Raw genomic sequence first — 16,992 nt, 5'->3', positions numbered from 1 at the left:
CACCTTGATATGGTGGCACAGACCTGCAGTTCTCCGTTACATAGTAAGTTCCTGTCTTGAGATTCAAGAAAGGAAGAAGCCGCTGTGTCATTGTACTAATCAATTTCATGAAAAACAAGTACATATGGAGGTTGAGTCTTGTTGTTAGACCAGTTCCATAATTTTAATAGTTGAGGAAACTGTTACCTTGCAGCTTACTTGCCACTCTCCTGGTAGGGTCCTGGATGCCCTTTGCTATGCATAGCTTAGTTTGAAGGATATTGTTTCACAGAACAGCCCATTGACCAGCTGGCTGGAACCATCTGGAAAGTTATGGAAGCCAATGAAGCTTAAAGCACCACTAAGGGAGAAATGTTTCAAAAACCTTTGACTTGACTCCATTCCTACAGAGACAGCCAGTCTGCTCTAAAATGAGCCAATATTTTTCTGCCAAGGAACATGAAAAGTGCTCATGAGTAGAAAAGTCGTCAACTGGGAAATGTTAAGAAAAGCATGTTCTTTGGCAGTGTTTCGGGATGGCTGCTTCCACAGCTGCCCCAGAAGCACAGGCAGCTCTAATTCACTAGGTGAGCTGACAGGAAAGCTCCCTTCACAGAGGTGGAGCTCCGCTTAGATCACAAAGAAGTCATTCCTTACATATTGTACATCATTTACAGCTGGCTTTGATTTGCGCTTTTTCAATGAATGCAAGATGGGCTGGAGGCCTTCCCTGAACATTTGTGGAGGATCTCAGATGCCTACAGGACAGAAGTCTGAAGCGTTTGTAATACAGTGGAATTCTGCCAGAGTAGCGACTTAGATGAGAGAGAGTCCTTCAAGTGGATAAAGATGAATTCATGACGTCAAGTTCCCGTGGCTTGCCCACATAGAGTCTGGGTAAGAAAGCAGTAGACTGGGTCTATTGTGGTTTCCCTGACTGAAGTGTGGAGAAGCAGTTCCTAACCATACTGCTCTGACTGGCTTTTCCATCCCTGTGGTTGTCTCCTTGACAAGCTCAGGTATTTGAACACTTGATCTCTACTGGGTGATGCTACTTGGGAAGGTTTAGGAGGTGTGGCCTTGCTGGAGGAAATACGTCACTGTGGTCAGGCTTTGAGGGTAAATAGCTTTATACTATTTCTAGTTCCCTCCCTCTGTTTCTCTTGGCTTCCTGCTCCTCCCACCATGCCTGCCTGATGCTGTGTCCTTGGGCCACAACAGGCTCCTACATGTCTGAAACTGTAAACCCAAATAAAACTCTTCCTCCTGCAAGTTACCTTGGTCTTGGTATTTGATCATCACAACAGAAACATGACTGATACAACCCCCATGACCTTTATTTCACATATAGTTCAAAGCTCTGTGAGAATAATGAAGGATTTTTATAAGTATCCAAATGTCCTAGAATTGAGGTTTATAATCATATAACAAAACATCTTAAAGCTTCTAGATATAAACGATTGATTTGCTAATCAAAGTATTCTAATATATATAAACATGTATCATATAATATTTAATACACTGTGTTATATAATGTGTAATATATTTATATGTAGAGAGAGAGAGCCTGCCTGTGCAGTCAAAGCTGTTCTTGAATGATCTTCCTCTCTTTGCCTCCCAAGTGTTAGAATTATAGACATTATAATAAATAGCTGCTTAAGACATTTTATTTTTTATTACATTTATTTGTTTAGCATGTGGGGGGGATGCAGGTGTCATGGGGCAAGTGTGGAAGTCAGAGAACCCCCTGGAGAAACTGAGTCCCATGGATCAAACTTAGAATGTCAGACTCAGTGGCAAATGAGCCTCTCATTGGCCCACGGACTATTCATTTTGCAAGTTTAGTTTTGTTTCCAGACAAGGCATTGACTTTGGGTCTTTAAAGCAGTATGGAGAAGGGCTTGGGTGAATATGGTGAAAAGGAGAAGGGTGAAGTGGTGTGGTGGAGAAAATATGGTTTTATGTGACACAGAGAAACTTGGGTTTAGTTCACTGAAACACTCACCAAAGGGCTTAAATTATTTCACTTAGTTCTTATTTACAAAATGAATATGGTAGCATCCCTGACAAAGTCACGGGGTCATTATGACAATCTGTACGATGGAATATACAAAGGGATTCTGAAAAATTCAAGGTATTATGCAAAGGACAGTAGTAGTTTTAGAAAGACTAAATTTGTTAAGGGTCTTTGCTCCTAATAGTAGGGAATTCAATAAAACCTGATGATGGACTGATTCTGTCAGGACCCACCTCATTTTCCATGTCTGCAGCTAATGCTCATGCTCCCCAACACCACTCCTGACTGTAACAAAGCATGAGGCTCTAAGACTTCTTTGCCAATTCTCTAGGATGCCTCCTTAGGAAACTTGCCGGCAAATGCTATGTTAATTTTTTTTCTTTTCCCTGAACAAAGGAAACCAATAGATTATGAATGATTGTATTTTTTTTCAGTTAAGTAGGCCAACATTTCTGTATTCCTTTCCCGTAAGACAAACTATAAATCTGCACTGAGTGAGAATAAATAACATATGTGATTCCTGTTTCAAGTTCTTTCATTGAGATTAGAGATAAAACTTCTTTCCCCTGAGGAAAGATGCAGAAGAGGTTTAGGATAATTTGAATCCATAGCAATCTGGTTAGAAGGGTTTTGGACAACCCTATACTGTTAACTACCATTTACTGAGATTCTTGGCCTAAGACAGTTCGTTTGAATCACAAACACAGCTTTTAAGCTAAGGGCCAAAGGCACTGTGGGTAATATTTGAAAGCCATTTGAGTAAGATTTTATGAAGTGAATAAATGCTGTGTGAAACATTTATCTCATGCGTGACTCTTGGTATCCTAGAATTTTGTACTTATGTTCACTAAATGGATGTTTCCTCTGACCTCAGAGAAAAGGCATCTTTACTTCCAGCTATATCCAGTATGGAGGAATTAGTCCTCAGGGTAGGGCCTTCTGTCTCAGTTCTACTGACAAAGCAGGCTGTGGGTAGCAGGATGCTCAGCGTCACCACTGCTCACCTCTAACGGTGTTCGTAGCACCCGCCAGTGCTGTCCTCTGCAGTACTGACGATTCAAATGCTCTTCAGACATTCCTAAATGTCTCCTGTAGGGGAGTCACCAAATCCAAAAAAGTCTGTCACTCTAGTTCCTCTGTCAGCATTGTTTTTCCCATCTCTGCCATCTTTTTTCTTCTCTCCAATTCTGGATTTCTGTCCCTGAGTTTCATCCTAGGGACCTAGTTTCTATCTTATTGGATATTAATCAGGGTTTCAGAAGGTAGCTATGAATGGGGCTTTTACTTGTTAAACAATTCACCTGTTTATCTACCCACCAAGTATTTATTGAGCATCTATTTTGAGTGAAGAATGAAATCATCCGGATAAAGAAACCCATCCCACGATAGATGGTGAATAGAATTATGTACTCCTGTCAGTGAACAGCAAGAAGTGAGAACAACGGCATCTCTGTTAGGGACAAAATGGTCCAGCTCAAGACAGTTATGCAAACAATGTCCCTGGATTGCCTTGCAACTGGAATGGGATCTATCGGGACCTCAGATCTGTCATCCTCTCCCGATGCATGGAGCACAGATGTCTGCAGAATTCTCTCCTCTCTATATAGTCCCGAGTTCGAAACTCCTAGACTTCCTTTAGCACTCACAGCCCAGGGCCCCTACATTTTGTGTGGAAAATGCATCACCTATCAACTCTCTACAGTGGGACCCCAAACCCTATTTACCCTCTGGCATCATCACCTAGTCTTTTGATATCGTTTCTTCCAGCCCAACTCCAGAACGCTTGAATCTTTTCAGAATTTATAATTAGTTATCAGTTCAAGAAACATTACAATGAAAGGTAACCATGTTGGGAACTCAGACGTTTTAATGCACCTGCCACACCTGCTATGGATCATTTAATTCGAAATGTGGTCATGTCAGTCTTCCTGTGGTCTTCCTGACATTTGTACATGAGATGCTCTGTCTCCTACTGACTGAGAGTGAAACTCATTCGACAGACTCCTACTGAGGTTGGGTGATATCCCTACATACCAGCTAAATACTCTGGGGTCCTCAAATGAATACAGACCAAGGTTTGCATCAACGGTGCCATTTGTAAAAGCCCTTCTGTATAGTCTTCGTTGTGAAAGAGTTAGAGGCATTTCCAGTCATTTCTCACCTGGACAGGTTCAACAGAAGGACATAAAATACAAACCCATAGCCTGCTGTTCGTCCCAGTTCAGATTCTTCTACCACTCGGTCGCGGCAAGGGGGGCGTGGATCTCTGTCACAGTCATCCTCATCTGAATAATCTCCACAGTCGTTGTCACCGTTACACAGAAGTCGCCTCTTTATGCACCTGCCTGTAGTCAAAATCAGGACTCTTACGTCATGTGTGTAATGCTAAATGTTTTCATTTGCTAAAGTCACTAGGGGCACTTTGACATTGGAAGGGAATGATGGATACAGTTGAACTCTTTCTGTGGACTACATAGCTAGCCTTTATTGGGAGCCATTAGACTTGGAAATGTCTACTTATGAAAATGTGTTTATTTTTCTTTGCTCACTAGTGCACACAGAAGCCCACAGAGAACCACTGGACTCTCAGATCACCTGTTCCACACTGGAAATCGTTCCCACAGTTGATCTGTTCCTCCGGACACTCCTCAGTGGGTTCACAGGGTAGCCGATCACCCAAAGCATCAACACAGCTCTTCCCCTTAAACTGTCCAAAGGCTACAATGCTTCTTGAACGAAACTGCAAACAATCAAACAAAAGAGCTAAAAATATTCTATTTCCTAACACGAAAGTGGATTGTAATTTAAGGTCTTCATTCTCAACCCTTCCAATGCTGCGGTCCTTTGATAGAGTTCATCCTCTTGTGGTGACCCCCCCCCATTATAAAATTACTTCTGTTGCTACCTCCTAACTGTAATTTTGCTACTCTTCTGAATCATAATGTAAATATCTGTCTTTTCAGATGGTCTTAGCCAACTCCTGTGAAAGGGTCATTCAGCCCCCAAAAGGGGTCAAGACCCACAGGTTGGGCACTGCTGGAATAAAGCAACATCTCCATCACTGTAGACCCCACACCCAATAGGTTCATGATTATAAGAGAGAAGTGAAAGAAACCACCACTGCTATCACTTAACAAGAGTACTTGGCCTTTTAGGTTATGGAGTCTCTTAAACACATGAAATACCATAAACACTTACCCAGTCTGCTACTCACCATGCAGGTCTCCTGGTCAGATCAGCCACATTCATTTCAATGATTACCTCTTTCTGGGTTGAGATTTGTTCCTGGGGGTCCCTGCCTCCTATCCATTTCCCCGAAGATGCCAGCTTTCATTTGAAGAACTCAGATGGATGGATGCAAATACTTACCTTTTGTTTGAGGCAAGGATCACATGGTGACCATTCACTCCAGGGGCTCATTCTGCAGTCTATGGGTGACAGAGAGTCTTCTCTGTGTGTCGACTCTTCCCTATAATGAAGATTAAAAGGTATTAATTTAAAATGCCATTCTGTACACCTCTTTCCCAGGAGCCTTGTGAAACCAAATTCATATATTTACTACTTTTTCCTTTCTAAGTCATAGTGTTTATTCAACACACACACATGCACTCATTCTCTACCAAACATGTATGAGTATGTATGTGTGCGTATATACATGTTTTGCATGTGTCTGTGTGTATGTGCATATGCACATGTGTGTGCATGTAGTTAAGGCAAGAGCTCTTCAGATGCCTTCCTCAGTCATTCTCCGTTAGTTTTTGAGATAGGATCTCTCAGTGGATCTGAAGTCATTGATGGAGCTGGACTGGGTAACCTGCCAACTCTACCAATCCATTTGTTTCCATCCCTCCTCCACCCGCTTGACTTACAGACACATCCCACTATGACTGGTTGTAAGTAGTGCCAGCAGATCTGCACGCAGATCTTCATGCGCATGTCTCCTTTACCAGCTCACTCATCTCCCCAGGACACTCTGGATTCCTTACTGTGTCTCCCATGACACTTGAGCACATGGCGTCTTGTGTTTTTCATCCATTCTCTTGTCCAGTTCGAACTTATCAACAGTAACAGTAATGATGGTAACAAGGACAATCATCAAGGTCTCCTAACAGATGTTCGACCCTGACTCGCCTTTTTTTCAAGTACGTAATGGACTCGTTGGAGCTGAAAATCTTGTTTCACTTTCTTTGTAAATCTCATTTATCCCTCTGTGAGGCTGGCAAAACCTGGAGTTGCCTGGCTCTCATGCAAAGTTAAGCCAGTTAGTCCAGCCATTCCTATAGCGAACACTTCATAAATCAGCCTCTGTCCCCAGAATTTCATGCTTCATGTTTGAAAATAGATGCTTTCCCGCTTTACAGCCCACTTCGAGACTTATTCATGCTCTCTTTGAGTTTCAGCATCATGTGTCTTAGCATTTACAGCTTCCCCTTCCATCCCTAGGCACAGTGCTCAGCCTTAGTTCTTGGCCACTCTAGTTTGGAACTGTTTTCCTATTGGGTTTATCATTGGGCCTCTTCTTATCATATCTTTGCCTTGGGTACTTCACTCATTAAATAATAAGAGAGAAAGTAAAAGAAGGAAGAAGCTATCCAACAAGAAGATCCTACAGATGTTTTACCTCTGCTTTCCTACTTTGGCAGCTGTCCTTCGATCAAAACTCTCATACCAGGAAGAGGCCCAGGTAGAGTCAATCCCTTCACAAGAATGTTCTAGAGCTCAGTTCCAATTTGAAGTTGATCAGCTGAGTGTCAATTCCACTTTAAACCCCTTTTCATAATTAACTCCCTCCAACTGTAATACAGAATATTATATTCAATGAGCCAATGAATGAATAGGTAAGCCTCCCTCTCCACTACTCCAGCCTTTTCTTTCGTCAGCCCTCTCATCTCTCCCTTGCCCTTCATGACAACACATTTTTAAAAGCATTGCAATAAATGCCATTATGTCTCTCTCTTCCCCATGTAGTCTTATCTCCTTCAGCCATCCGTGCTCCTTGAGCCTTTTCAAATTCTTCCATGCTTTTCATTTTTTCCCTGCAAACTTCCTGAAAAAGTACCCCGCTCTCTGATCTAGCCCCTTACCTCCCAACCAGTTTCTAACTCTCTTGCCCCATGCACGGTGCCCTTGCTCAGCAATGACTGTCATGTGGTTCCATCACTTCCTCTCAGCAGTAATCTTTTTTAGCTTCCCCTTACCATCTACTGCAATTGACTGCTCGTATTCGGCATTTCCCTTTGTCCTCTGTTTAATTTCTTGACAGTTTCATAGCTGTCCACGAAGCTCCATTCTCCTCTCTCATCCCCACTCTCAACAGCTGACCCTCCTTCTGTGCTTTCATCTCTTCTCTTGTGTGGGATCCATTCAGTTTAATTACAGTTGCTTTCACAAGTGTGGGTGGGAGGTTATTTTCTGGAACACTGGCTATATAGCACTTAGCTATATGGCTGTGTATGTTGTACATCCATACAGTGTATCCAGTCTTGTTTGTGCAGGTAATCACAGCTGCAGTGAGTTCATGTCAGGTCTAAAGAACTTATTTTTGCTGTATATCCCCCCATCCTCTTAATTCTACATTCTTTCCTCTTTTTTTTTTTCTGTAATTTCCACAATCTCATGAAGGAGATGGTATAGACATCTCTTTTATTAGGTTGAACAACACTAGACTTCTTTTTTAAAAATATCTTTTCTCTGCTACTTTTAAAGACTCTCCTCTCCTCTGTAGTTCATCAAGTGTTATTTATTTATTGAGGTGCTGTCATTAGATTCTCCTCCTCTCCCCTCCCTTCCTCACCTCTTCCCTCTCCTCCCCTTTCCTTCCTTCCTTTCCTCTTCCCTCTCCTTCCCCTTTCCTTTCTTCCCCTCCTTTCTCACCTCCCTTCCCTCTCCTCCTCTCCCCTGCCCCTCCCCTTCCCTCTACTCCTCTTTTCTCCCCTCCCTTTCCCTCCTCTTCCCTCTCCTTTCCCCTGCCTCTCCCCTCCTCTTCCCTCTCCTTCCCCTCCCCCTCTCCTCCCCTCTCCTTCTCCTACCCCTCCCCTCCCCTCCTATCCTCTCTTACTTTGCCTCTTTTCCTATACTTTCTCCAGATCCATGGTTTCCATGTGTGTGCTAACGATACCCAGACAGATAAATGTGCTGTCCAGACATCTCTCTTGAAGTTTAAACTTTCACATCCAATTCTCAACTCTACATCTGTACTTGGACATCCTCATGGCCCATTGACCTCAATGTTTCCCCAAAGGAATTTATTATTTTCCTTTTCTTTCAAAGCCGCTCTTTCATTTATGTGTTATCCTAGCCAGAGACTTGGTGGTACGTGTCTCTTTCTCTATCCCGCCCCCCCTCATTTCTAACATCTAATCGAGCACTGAAACCTGTTGTTGGCAGTCTTGTAAATGATTTTCCAATCCGTCCTTACCTCCTAATATCTTCCAGATGTTCTTCTGGTTTGCACTATTATAACATCTCTTCTAGCTGACTCTGGTAATTTCTTTCTCACTTAGTTTACATATGGCATGCAGAGGGATCTTTTAGAAAAGCAAAGTTAATGTGACCCTGCCCCTTCTGTAAACTCTCCAATAGTTAGAGAGACTACTTGTGTGACAAGGCTCAAATATTTCAATACAGTGTAGAGAATAACTCCCAGAGATGTTTAAAATCCTTGAACTCTATGAATATTATTTACATGGCAAAGGAGACTTTGCAGACATGCTGCATGGGAGGTTATCCTATGCTTTTTAGTGGGATCATTCCAATCATGTGACATCTTAAAGAAGAATTGTTCATTGAGAATAAAGAAAGAGAGGTAGGAGAAACCCAAGATCTGAAGGAGATTTCATCCACACCACAAGCTCTAAACATGAAAGACAATAATTAACACTAAAGTCTTTTGGGAAAAAAAAATCATAGGGAAACCCACTACTGCAGAAGCTTCCTAAAATATATACACATATCAAAAAATGCAAGTGGACTTACCCTATAATAGGGAGACAAGGCCTCAACTAAATACCATATACCACCAAATAAAAGTAGTCAGTACTAAAAATGGGTTATATATTTTGTGTTGTTGTTGGCTAATGGGGTCTCCTAGAACCTCTAAAACATTCTAGGTTGTAGCCAATGCTCTTGGTGACTCTCCACGACTTGGCAGTAAGACCTTATTGCTGAAAACCCTACAAACTTGTGTTTTACAACATGGTGAAGTCTAGCAGATACCCAGCCGGAAGCTTCATCTTTAGTGGCTAGCATCTATAGCCCTGGAAGGTGCTAAACACAGAACCAGAAGAGAGAAGTGACCACCACACTCCCCAGTCATCATGAGCTACAATGATGACATGAGTACTCAAGCATATATATACCTAATGCATTTCAACAAACCGTGGCAGAGACACTCTCTTTTCTATACTGGTTAGACATCACAACCTTGAGATACTAAAGACAGTAAATTGGGGGTGTGGATAGATGGTTTCATGGTTATGAGTAGTTGTTACATTTCCAAATGACCCTAGATCAATTGCCAGCACCTTCATGATGACTTACAATCATCTGTAATTCCAGTTCTCAGGGATCAGATGCCCTCTTTGGGTCTTGGAGGTCACCAAGCATGTAGGTAGGACACAGACACACATGTAGTCAAAATAACCATATGTAAAATAAAAATAAATTAAATTAAAAAACTAGAAATGTGGTGGAGATCTAAATCAATTGTAGAGTGCTTTGCTAGCAAGTGCAAGCTTCTGAGCTTGGCTTTCCAATAAATAATCACAATAAATAAATAAATAATCAAATTATAGCCCTCTATTATATTATTAATTAAATCAATTTCTTCAGGACTGAGTTCCAAATCACCAAGCTTGGGGAAAAGGCTACCCAGGTGATTCTCATGTTCAAACAATGTTCAGAAATACTTCATGGCAAAACCAGATGGAAACCCATGGCAACTGAGAGTGTGCAAGGTTAAGACCTCATGAGCTCTCCCTCACGAACTTTAGCTTGCCTGCCAGTGTCCTTGCTAAGGTGGTCCTGTTGGTGAGACTATATGGCTGTAGCTTCTGATGTTCTTCGGAGACACAATCTCTCAAAAGACAGTACCTTCCTCTGAATCTTACAGTCTTTCTGCCCTTGCTCTGCAATAAGCCCTGAACCTCAGATTTGCGAGTTGTGTTGTAGCTGTATCCTTTGGGACTAGACTTCCTGTATCTTCTTTATGTAGTTTTTCCCCTGTCTGGGTTCAGATTTACTCTTTTTAAAGACACTATCCATATCAGATAGAGTCTCACTCTTAACCACATTTTAATTTAGTTATATTTTAAAATGGAACAAATATAGTGACAGTAAATACTGAGCATCAGGACTTCAGTATATCAATTGTATGGGAACAAAATTCAGCTATAAACTTCAACTGGTTTTAACGAAGCAAATAAACCTAATATTTAAACCTCGAATTAATGTTGGTAGCTTCCATTTCTTGTATTTCAAATTCAGGGACAGATACCTGGCCATTTCTTTATCGAGGGGGGCATTGTCACAGTGTGTATATGGAGGTCAGAGGACAACTCTCCAGGTCGTTCGTTAGGTGAACCAGCTCAGGTCATCAGGTTTGGGGTCAAGTGCCTTTACCTTCTTAGGCAGGGTGGGCTTTCTATTACTGCTTTCTAGGCTCTTTCCTCATAAGCATTTTATTTTGACTTTGAATAATAGGTGTTATTTATTATGATTTACAGATGGGAAATAAAATTGGAAAACTGCATTACTCAGTCCAGGTCAAACTGTTATTAGCTTAGAGCCAACAATTGCTGTGCTTGGTTCAGTGCAGTTTGCTCCTGCCTTTTTTTTTTCTCCTCCCTCAATACAAATCATCTTTGAAATAAGCTGAGCAGCCATAGCTTGGTCAATAACTTCTAGGTGGAATAACCTCAAGATTTTTAGACATTTGGAGTCATAGTGAGATAGTAAGAAAGAACACAATTTATTTTTATATAGCCACCTAGATAAAGTTCATCAACTGGACAGCCTAATTTTTACCTGGATCAACAGCAAGATTACAAAATGAAACGATGCCAAATGGGGCAGAAATAAATGGAAAATTGTGCTAGTCCCTGGCGATTTTGTCTTCACTCTGACAGGTGCCTGGCTCTCCCAGGACACAGTTAAAGCAGGACTCCGAAGAATTAGTGGGGGAGAGTAAAAAGTTGCGCAAACAGTGTTATTGAATAAGCATGCTGCATAAATATTCAGACGGGAGATCAATGACCTTGAATAACTCGGCCTACCTCCCACCCTCTGAGCCCAGCGCTGCCTTGCCAGCCCCTCTGACTCACTCAGCAGATAACCCTGTGTAGCTTGAGGACTACCTGTGCCCAGCAGGCACTGCCTGCCCGTCATCCTGCTGAGCTATTAGGCTGAGTCCAGAAGTGTTCCCCAAGCACTTTCTGGCTTTGCAGATGAACTGTGCTAATCAAGGGCAGCCTAGCAAGTGTTTGAGTGTTCTCAGCGGGGAAGGCACTCACTCCCTGGATCAAAGCATTGTACATCAGCCCTGCAGGGGTTCTAGCTCTGGGTCAGAAAAACATTGGAGGAAGGTTCCATCTTCCTGCCAGGCCAGGGAGAGAAGTTTCCAGAGAAGGGCAACCACTGTAGCTGCTCACACTCAAGGCAGTGTGCTTGGCACATGCAGGAAGACATTCCAGTATGAGGAATTGTTAGCTGTGGGTAAAGTTTTGCTAATCAGGACTGTATGCTAAATTCACACAGTGTGCAAGATAAAAGGATAATGTAGCCGACTGCCCCGAGTTAACCACTTAAGACTCATCCCTGAGTTTACTAGACTTATTTTATGCATTTCCAATGACTTAGCATAAAACAGCCTTTACTGATGACTTGCTAAACACCAGGACTAGCTCTAGCAGCAATAGATACGAGACAGACGCTTTGGTTGTCATACACTAGTGGCTGAGACGCAAGGAACACGTTAACGCAAATGTAACATGAAGTCTGTTGAGATGCCAGAGTTTGGAGGAAGCAGGGTCTGCCTTGGGTGCACAGCCTTGCAGCCATGGGGACCAGACTCTGAAAGTCGTCTGGCTCCCGAAGCTAAACTCTGAGCTGTTATTTCCCTCGCGGATGGGATATAAAACTTTCCATTCTACCCAGAGAAACACAGGAGACTGAGATGATGGTTCGCTCAGGACCTGTTCTCCTCGGAATTCACCTTGAGGTGAGATTAGAAATTCCTAGCAGTTACTGTTAGCAAAGCTCCAAGAACCTCATGATGTCCCGGAAGGCTGTTGTAACTCCAATCCCTTTTCCTGAACAAGGGGGCTGCTCAAAGCAAAATGAGCCATGAAATCATTATAAAATATGCCCAATGCTTATTGAATTCTTTCCATAGGCCTGGGGGCAGAAGCTCTGAGTACTTTACAGACGTGATAGCTAATGTTCACATGAAAACTCTACTGGGTAGAATCTGTCATCCTAAGTGTATGGACTTCCCTCCAAAAGTCAAATGATATTCTGGTAAGATCTGGTTGATGCCTGAGATTGAGAATTTACTTGTCAATAGGATCTGGATAGAGGTGATTATCATGGAAGCGGGCCTTACCACCAATAAGCCTGGTGTCTGTATAAAAAGGGAAATCTGGACTCTGGAAAGATGACTCAGCAAGCATTAAGGCCAGAGTTTGATCTCCAGAACTTATGGGAAAAGGCTTTGTTTGGGTGGCATTTGTGGAGGGAAGAGGGGGCAGATTTGGGGACTGGGCATATATATAGTTCAGTGGTAGAATGCTTTCTAGCAAGTATCAACCCCGGGGTTCAACCCCAGTATGGCGAGAAGGCGGTCAGGGGAAATAAAACAGGAAAATCTATGCAGAAGAAAGATGGCCCTGTGGTGACAGACAGGATTAGAAAGTCAAGGATGGCAGGCCACCACCAGAAGCCAGGAAGGCCCCAGAATGATGGCAGAGGGATAGATCTTGGCTCTCTCAACATCTTGATCTCAGACCTCCAGCCTCCAGGCTGGGAGACAGAAGGCTTGTTTAAACCAATTAGTTTTTCAGACTTTGCTATGGCAGCCATAGGAACTAACCACAACCTGTGTCTTATAGATCAGGGAAACATCACAGAGAATATGAGTCAGGCATTCCAACCTGCACAGCTGGTCTACAAAGGAGGCTTGATGTGAGCTGTAGGCATCTAGCTCCTTTCTGAAGAATACATATGCTTAGAAAGCATGAGAAATATTGCTGCAGATATTCAAGTAAATGATCTGAGGTAGCTACCCAAGTCTCTGAACCCTCCATCTTAACCTCAACCTCCGCCCAAGGGCACACCACAGTTTCTTCTGAATGGGGACATTCTGGCACAGGCTGAAGGACACGGTTGGATGAGGGCAGGGTGCTCAGCAGAACTGGGGAGTGCAATTGCCAGGATCTGGGGCCAGCCAGGAGTCCCTCTGGTCCTTCCTGGAAGAGCTGAGTGTGATCAGACCTGGAGTGGGCTGTGAACTTCAAAGTAACCGTGGTCTTCCTATAGCCTTTCAATTTTGAGCTACAGTCCAGAAATGCGAGTTGTTTAATTAAAAGGGGGAAAAAAAAACCCAAGAGAGGGTCAGGTTAAGAACAAGAAAGCAGAAGCGGCTTTCAGGGACTGTGTTTGCACACATTCCTTCTGAGCTAAGATACCCCCCAAATGAAAATGTTTTCTGAGCAGAGTGATACCGCTTAGCTAACGTCGGCAGAGGACGTGGGTGGAATGGAGAGGAGACGGCTCGGCACTCGTCCCAGGGCTCATGAGGGTCTGAGCATCTCCTTCTTGAGTGTTCTCCTGGAAGATGCAGTCCTGAACACAACCCACATAGACAGAAGGCAAGCAAAGAGGCCAGAAGTGGGCTAGCAAAGTCAAATCAGACTTTGGTTAAACCGAGGGAAATTGGGAACCGTGTCTAGGCAGATGTAGGCATTGGGGGTGTTTTTGTTCTACCTTCAGAGAAGATCATGGCACATTGGATCTCACAGGTTTGTGTCTTGTCCTGTGACATCTAGATGGATGGAAGGGAGCCTCGTGTAGTCTTAATCTCCAGCAGTCCTGGGTGCAAGGATATTCAGGAAGCTTTTAATGTCCTGTTCGCTCGTTTCCTGTGTGTATGCAATGTGGTGTCACACTCTGTTTGTGCTGCAGGCACACAGTATATGTATGACACGGCTGATTTTACTTGGCTCACAAGCTGAGGGCCACAAACTACAAACACATGGTCGGGCATCTGGAGAGGAGTTTCGTGGCTGTATCATAACATGGTCACCAAGAGCAGGAAGGGAAGTCCCTGTCTTCAGAAGGAGCACGTGTGTAGGTAAGGAAACAAGGGTTTGATGAAGGGCCTGGCCAGACAGAGATCTGTTAGGGGCCACTTCTGCTGGGCTTGGTCCATTCCTTAGAGATAGTCCATTCATGACTGTGGAATCCTGAGACCTAACTAGCTTGTACTCCTTAAGGGCTCCACTGGCCCTTTTTCATGCCACTCAGGTGACTGAGCTTCCAGTAATGCAGTGTGAAGACATCCTCACACCACGTGCAAACCATAACTTACAGGTTTTGTAATCCCAAGTAGTATCAGATAGAAAGAAACTAAGAGGCAGAGATGGAGCCATAGCTGTTGGCTCTAGAACCACGGCAATTCTTGGGTACAGCAAGTAGACCCTAACATCTAGGACACAAAATATGGAATGTCACAGGAGACAAATGGTTAACCTTTGCTTAATATGGGGGTCAAAGGGCCTTACAGCCAACAGTTAATGTATCCCAGGCTGGCCTCGAACTACCTCGTAGCCCTCCTGCCTCTGCTTCCTTTAGCAAATCCTACCCTCATGGGACACCACAACCGACTTAGCCAACAGTTAAGAAGTATTAGGTTTGAGATAAGGGACAGAAAGATTAACTTCCTTCATTGTAAACTTCTCAAACAGTAGACCCTGGTCAGCACTGATCTCCACAAACTGGCGACAACCGGTTTTATTTCCTAATTCTAAATATTTAAACAGAATATCTCAGTCCTAACATTTGAACTCCTTCTAGAACAAAGACCCAGACGCATCAGCAGGCTTCCATTGGAAACTGGCAGACACACCCTGGCTTTCCTCACTTGCTCAGAAAGTTTAAATATATCACTATTTAACCTTTATTTTTTCCTCCTTTGCTGTTTAAGAACTGGACCCTGAGATAGCGGATTCCACAGTGGAATTCCAGAGATAAGCAGTCAAGTCGTGGACTCACCTGAGGGTGTATTCTGGGGTCTGCGCACTGATCTCCAAGGTGAAAATGGCCATCGCTAAGGTGATGGCCCTGCCTGGAGACATGCCGCTCCTCCTAGGCAGCTCTGGGGTCTTGTGAAGCATGGCTTTGCCACCAGAGGACAGGGAACAATTCTTGTTGGTATATGTTCAGGGTTTTATTTGTACGTGTCCGTTTGTGCTGCCTAGGTGAAAGTCCAACCAATGGAGAGTCATTTATTGTAATTCCTGATTGCTACTTTTTCCCTCTTTTCCCTTATTGACAGGTGTCATTGTGCAATAAACCAAAAAAACAAAAAAAAAAAAAAGGCTAGAGAGGTTAAAAACTAGGAGCAGTAAAAATAAAAGTAATCAAACAAACAAAATCCTAACAGTTCTTTCCTTGGGAGACTCTGGAAGGAAAGTTGAAGAGAGAGGTATAATTTGTCGGAGAGGCCTATGGGTTATTCTCCTAAGAAGCCTAAACTCAAAATAGCTACAGGAATGACACCATGAAAGACAGGCTCTGAAAGGGACATTCTCACCACCCCTCCCTCTGAAATCCTGATGTGTGGCTGGCTCCCACACAAGCGAGGTGAAGTGTGGAAATGGGAGATTTTTGTAAACTTCACACGTCTCTGTCTCTTTCTTAGATGTGTAATGCATTCTTCTGAAAACTGCAGTGTGAGCGCCACAAGACTTTAGCAATGGCCCCTAAAAGGATTGGGCCTGGTTTTAATGGAAGGACACGCTAAAAGCATAGAATTTTCCTCTGCCGTAAAAAAAGAATCTCCACATTTCCCAGAGTTGTGGAGAGGAAGAGGTTCTGGAAGAATGGAAGAATGTGGGTCAGGCAAGCTCTCTGAGAATGTGGGTTGCACAAGAGAATGACCTGGGATGTTGCAAATGTGGAAGTCTGCTACTCCCTATCTTACTCAGATTTAACTGATGGGGCCTCTCAAATCATCCTAGTGAGGGCCGGGACGGAGAATGCACAATCTGAGGAGCAAGAGAGAATGTAATGGAGTTTTGTGGGCCATGTTTCGTGACTTGAAAATGTCCCCCGTGAGCAGGACACCATTCTTATCTTTTGTTTTGTTTTGTTTGTTTGGGACAGGGTCTGCCAGGGCAGCCCAGGCTGGCCTAGAACTCCCTGAAGTTCCTTTGACTCCACCCAAGCGCTGGAATTACAGGCATGAGCCCAAACCTAGCTGTTCCTACCACGTTTGTTTTGTTTGAGACAGATTTGTCCTAAACCCTCTCACTCCACAGGTGAGGATGACTTTGAACTCCCGATCCATCTGCATCCCTTTCCCAATGGCTGGGATTGCAGGCACACACACACTACTATGCATGGCTCTCTGACACAATTTAATTTTTATTTTTCAAGACAGGGTTTCTCTGTGTAGTCCCTCCCCCTCTAGACAGGTTGATCTCCAACTCACTGAGATCTGCCTCCCTCTACCTCCAGAGGACTGGGATTAAAGGCACGCAGCACCACACCTGGCTGACACAATTTTTCAGAAATATTCATAGATAATTATTAATGATAAAATAGAAAATCTCAAGCATTGGCCTATGCAGAGGTAAAACAGGCATCTGACTGCGGGGATGACAGGTCACAGAGCTAGCAATCTTGGGACCCTCTTACCTATGCCACAGAGAGTATAGGGATGTCATCACCTTTTCCTGGCTCTTGTCCTTTACACATTCAGAGCCTGAGAACTAACTGAA

General features: G+C 43.4%; 1 protein-coding gene across 1 annotated transcript in view; it reads right to left on the bottom strand.

The window, feature by feature from the left end:
• The window catches only part of C9 (complement C9), a 43,228-nt gene extending 27,789 nt beyond the window's left edge, over nt 1-15,439 (bottom strand). The window contains exons 1-4 of the mRNA XM_005356589.2: nt 15,263-15,439; nt 5,366-5,465; nt 4,592-4,736; nt 4,194-4,341 (exon numbers count right to left, since the gene is read on the bottom strand). Of these exons, the coding sequence (XP_005356646.1) occupies nt 4,194-4,341; nt 4,592-4,736; nt 5,366-5,465; nt 15,263-15,384 (515 nt within the window). The 5' untranslated portion in view covers nt 15,385-15,439. The remainder of the gene's footprint in view (nt 1-4,193; nt 4,342-4,591; nt 4,737-5,365; nt 5,466-15,262) is intronic.
• Between the last annotated feature and the right edge of the window lie 1,553 nt (nt 15,440-16,992).

Source organism: Microtus ochrogaster, chromosome 19, assembly GCF_000317375.1.
Source record: "Microtus ochrogaster isolate Prairie Vole_2 chromosome 19, MicOch1.0, whole genome shotgun sequence".
Taxonomy (NCBI): Eukaryota; Metazoa; Chordata; class Mammalia; order Rodentia; family Cricetidae; genus Microtus; species Microtus ochrogaster.
This window is presented reverse-complemented; position numbering and strand designations above follow the sequence as displayed.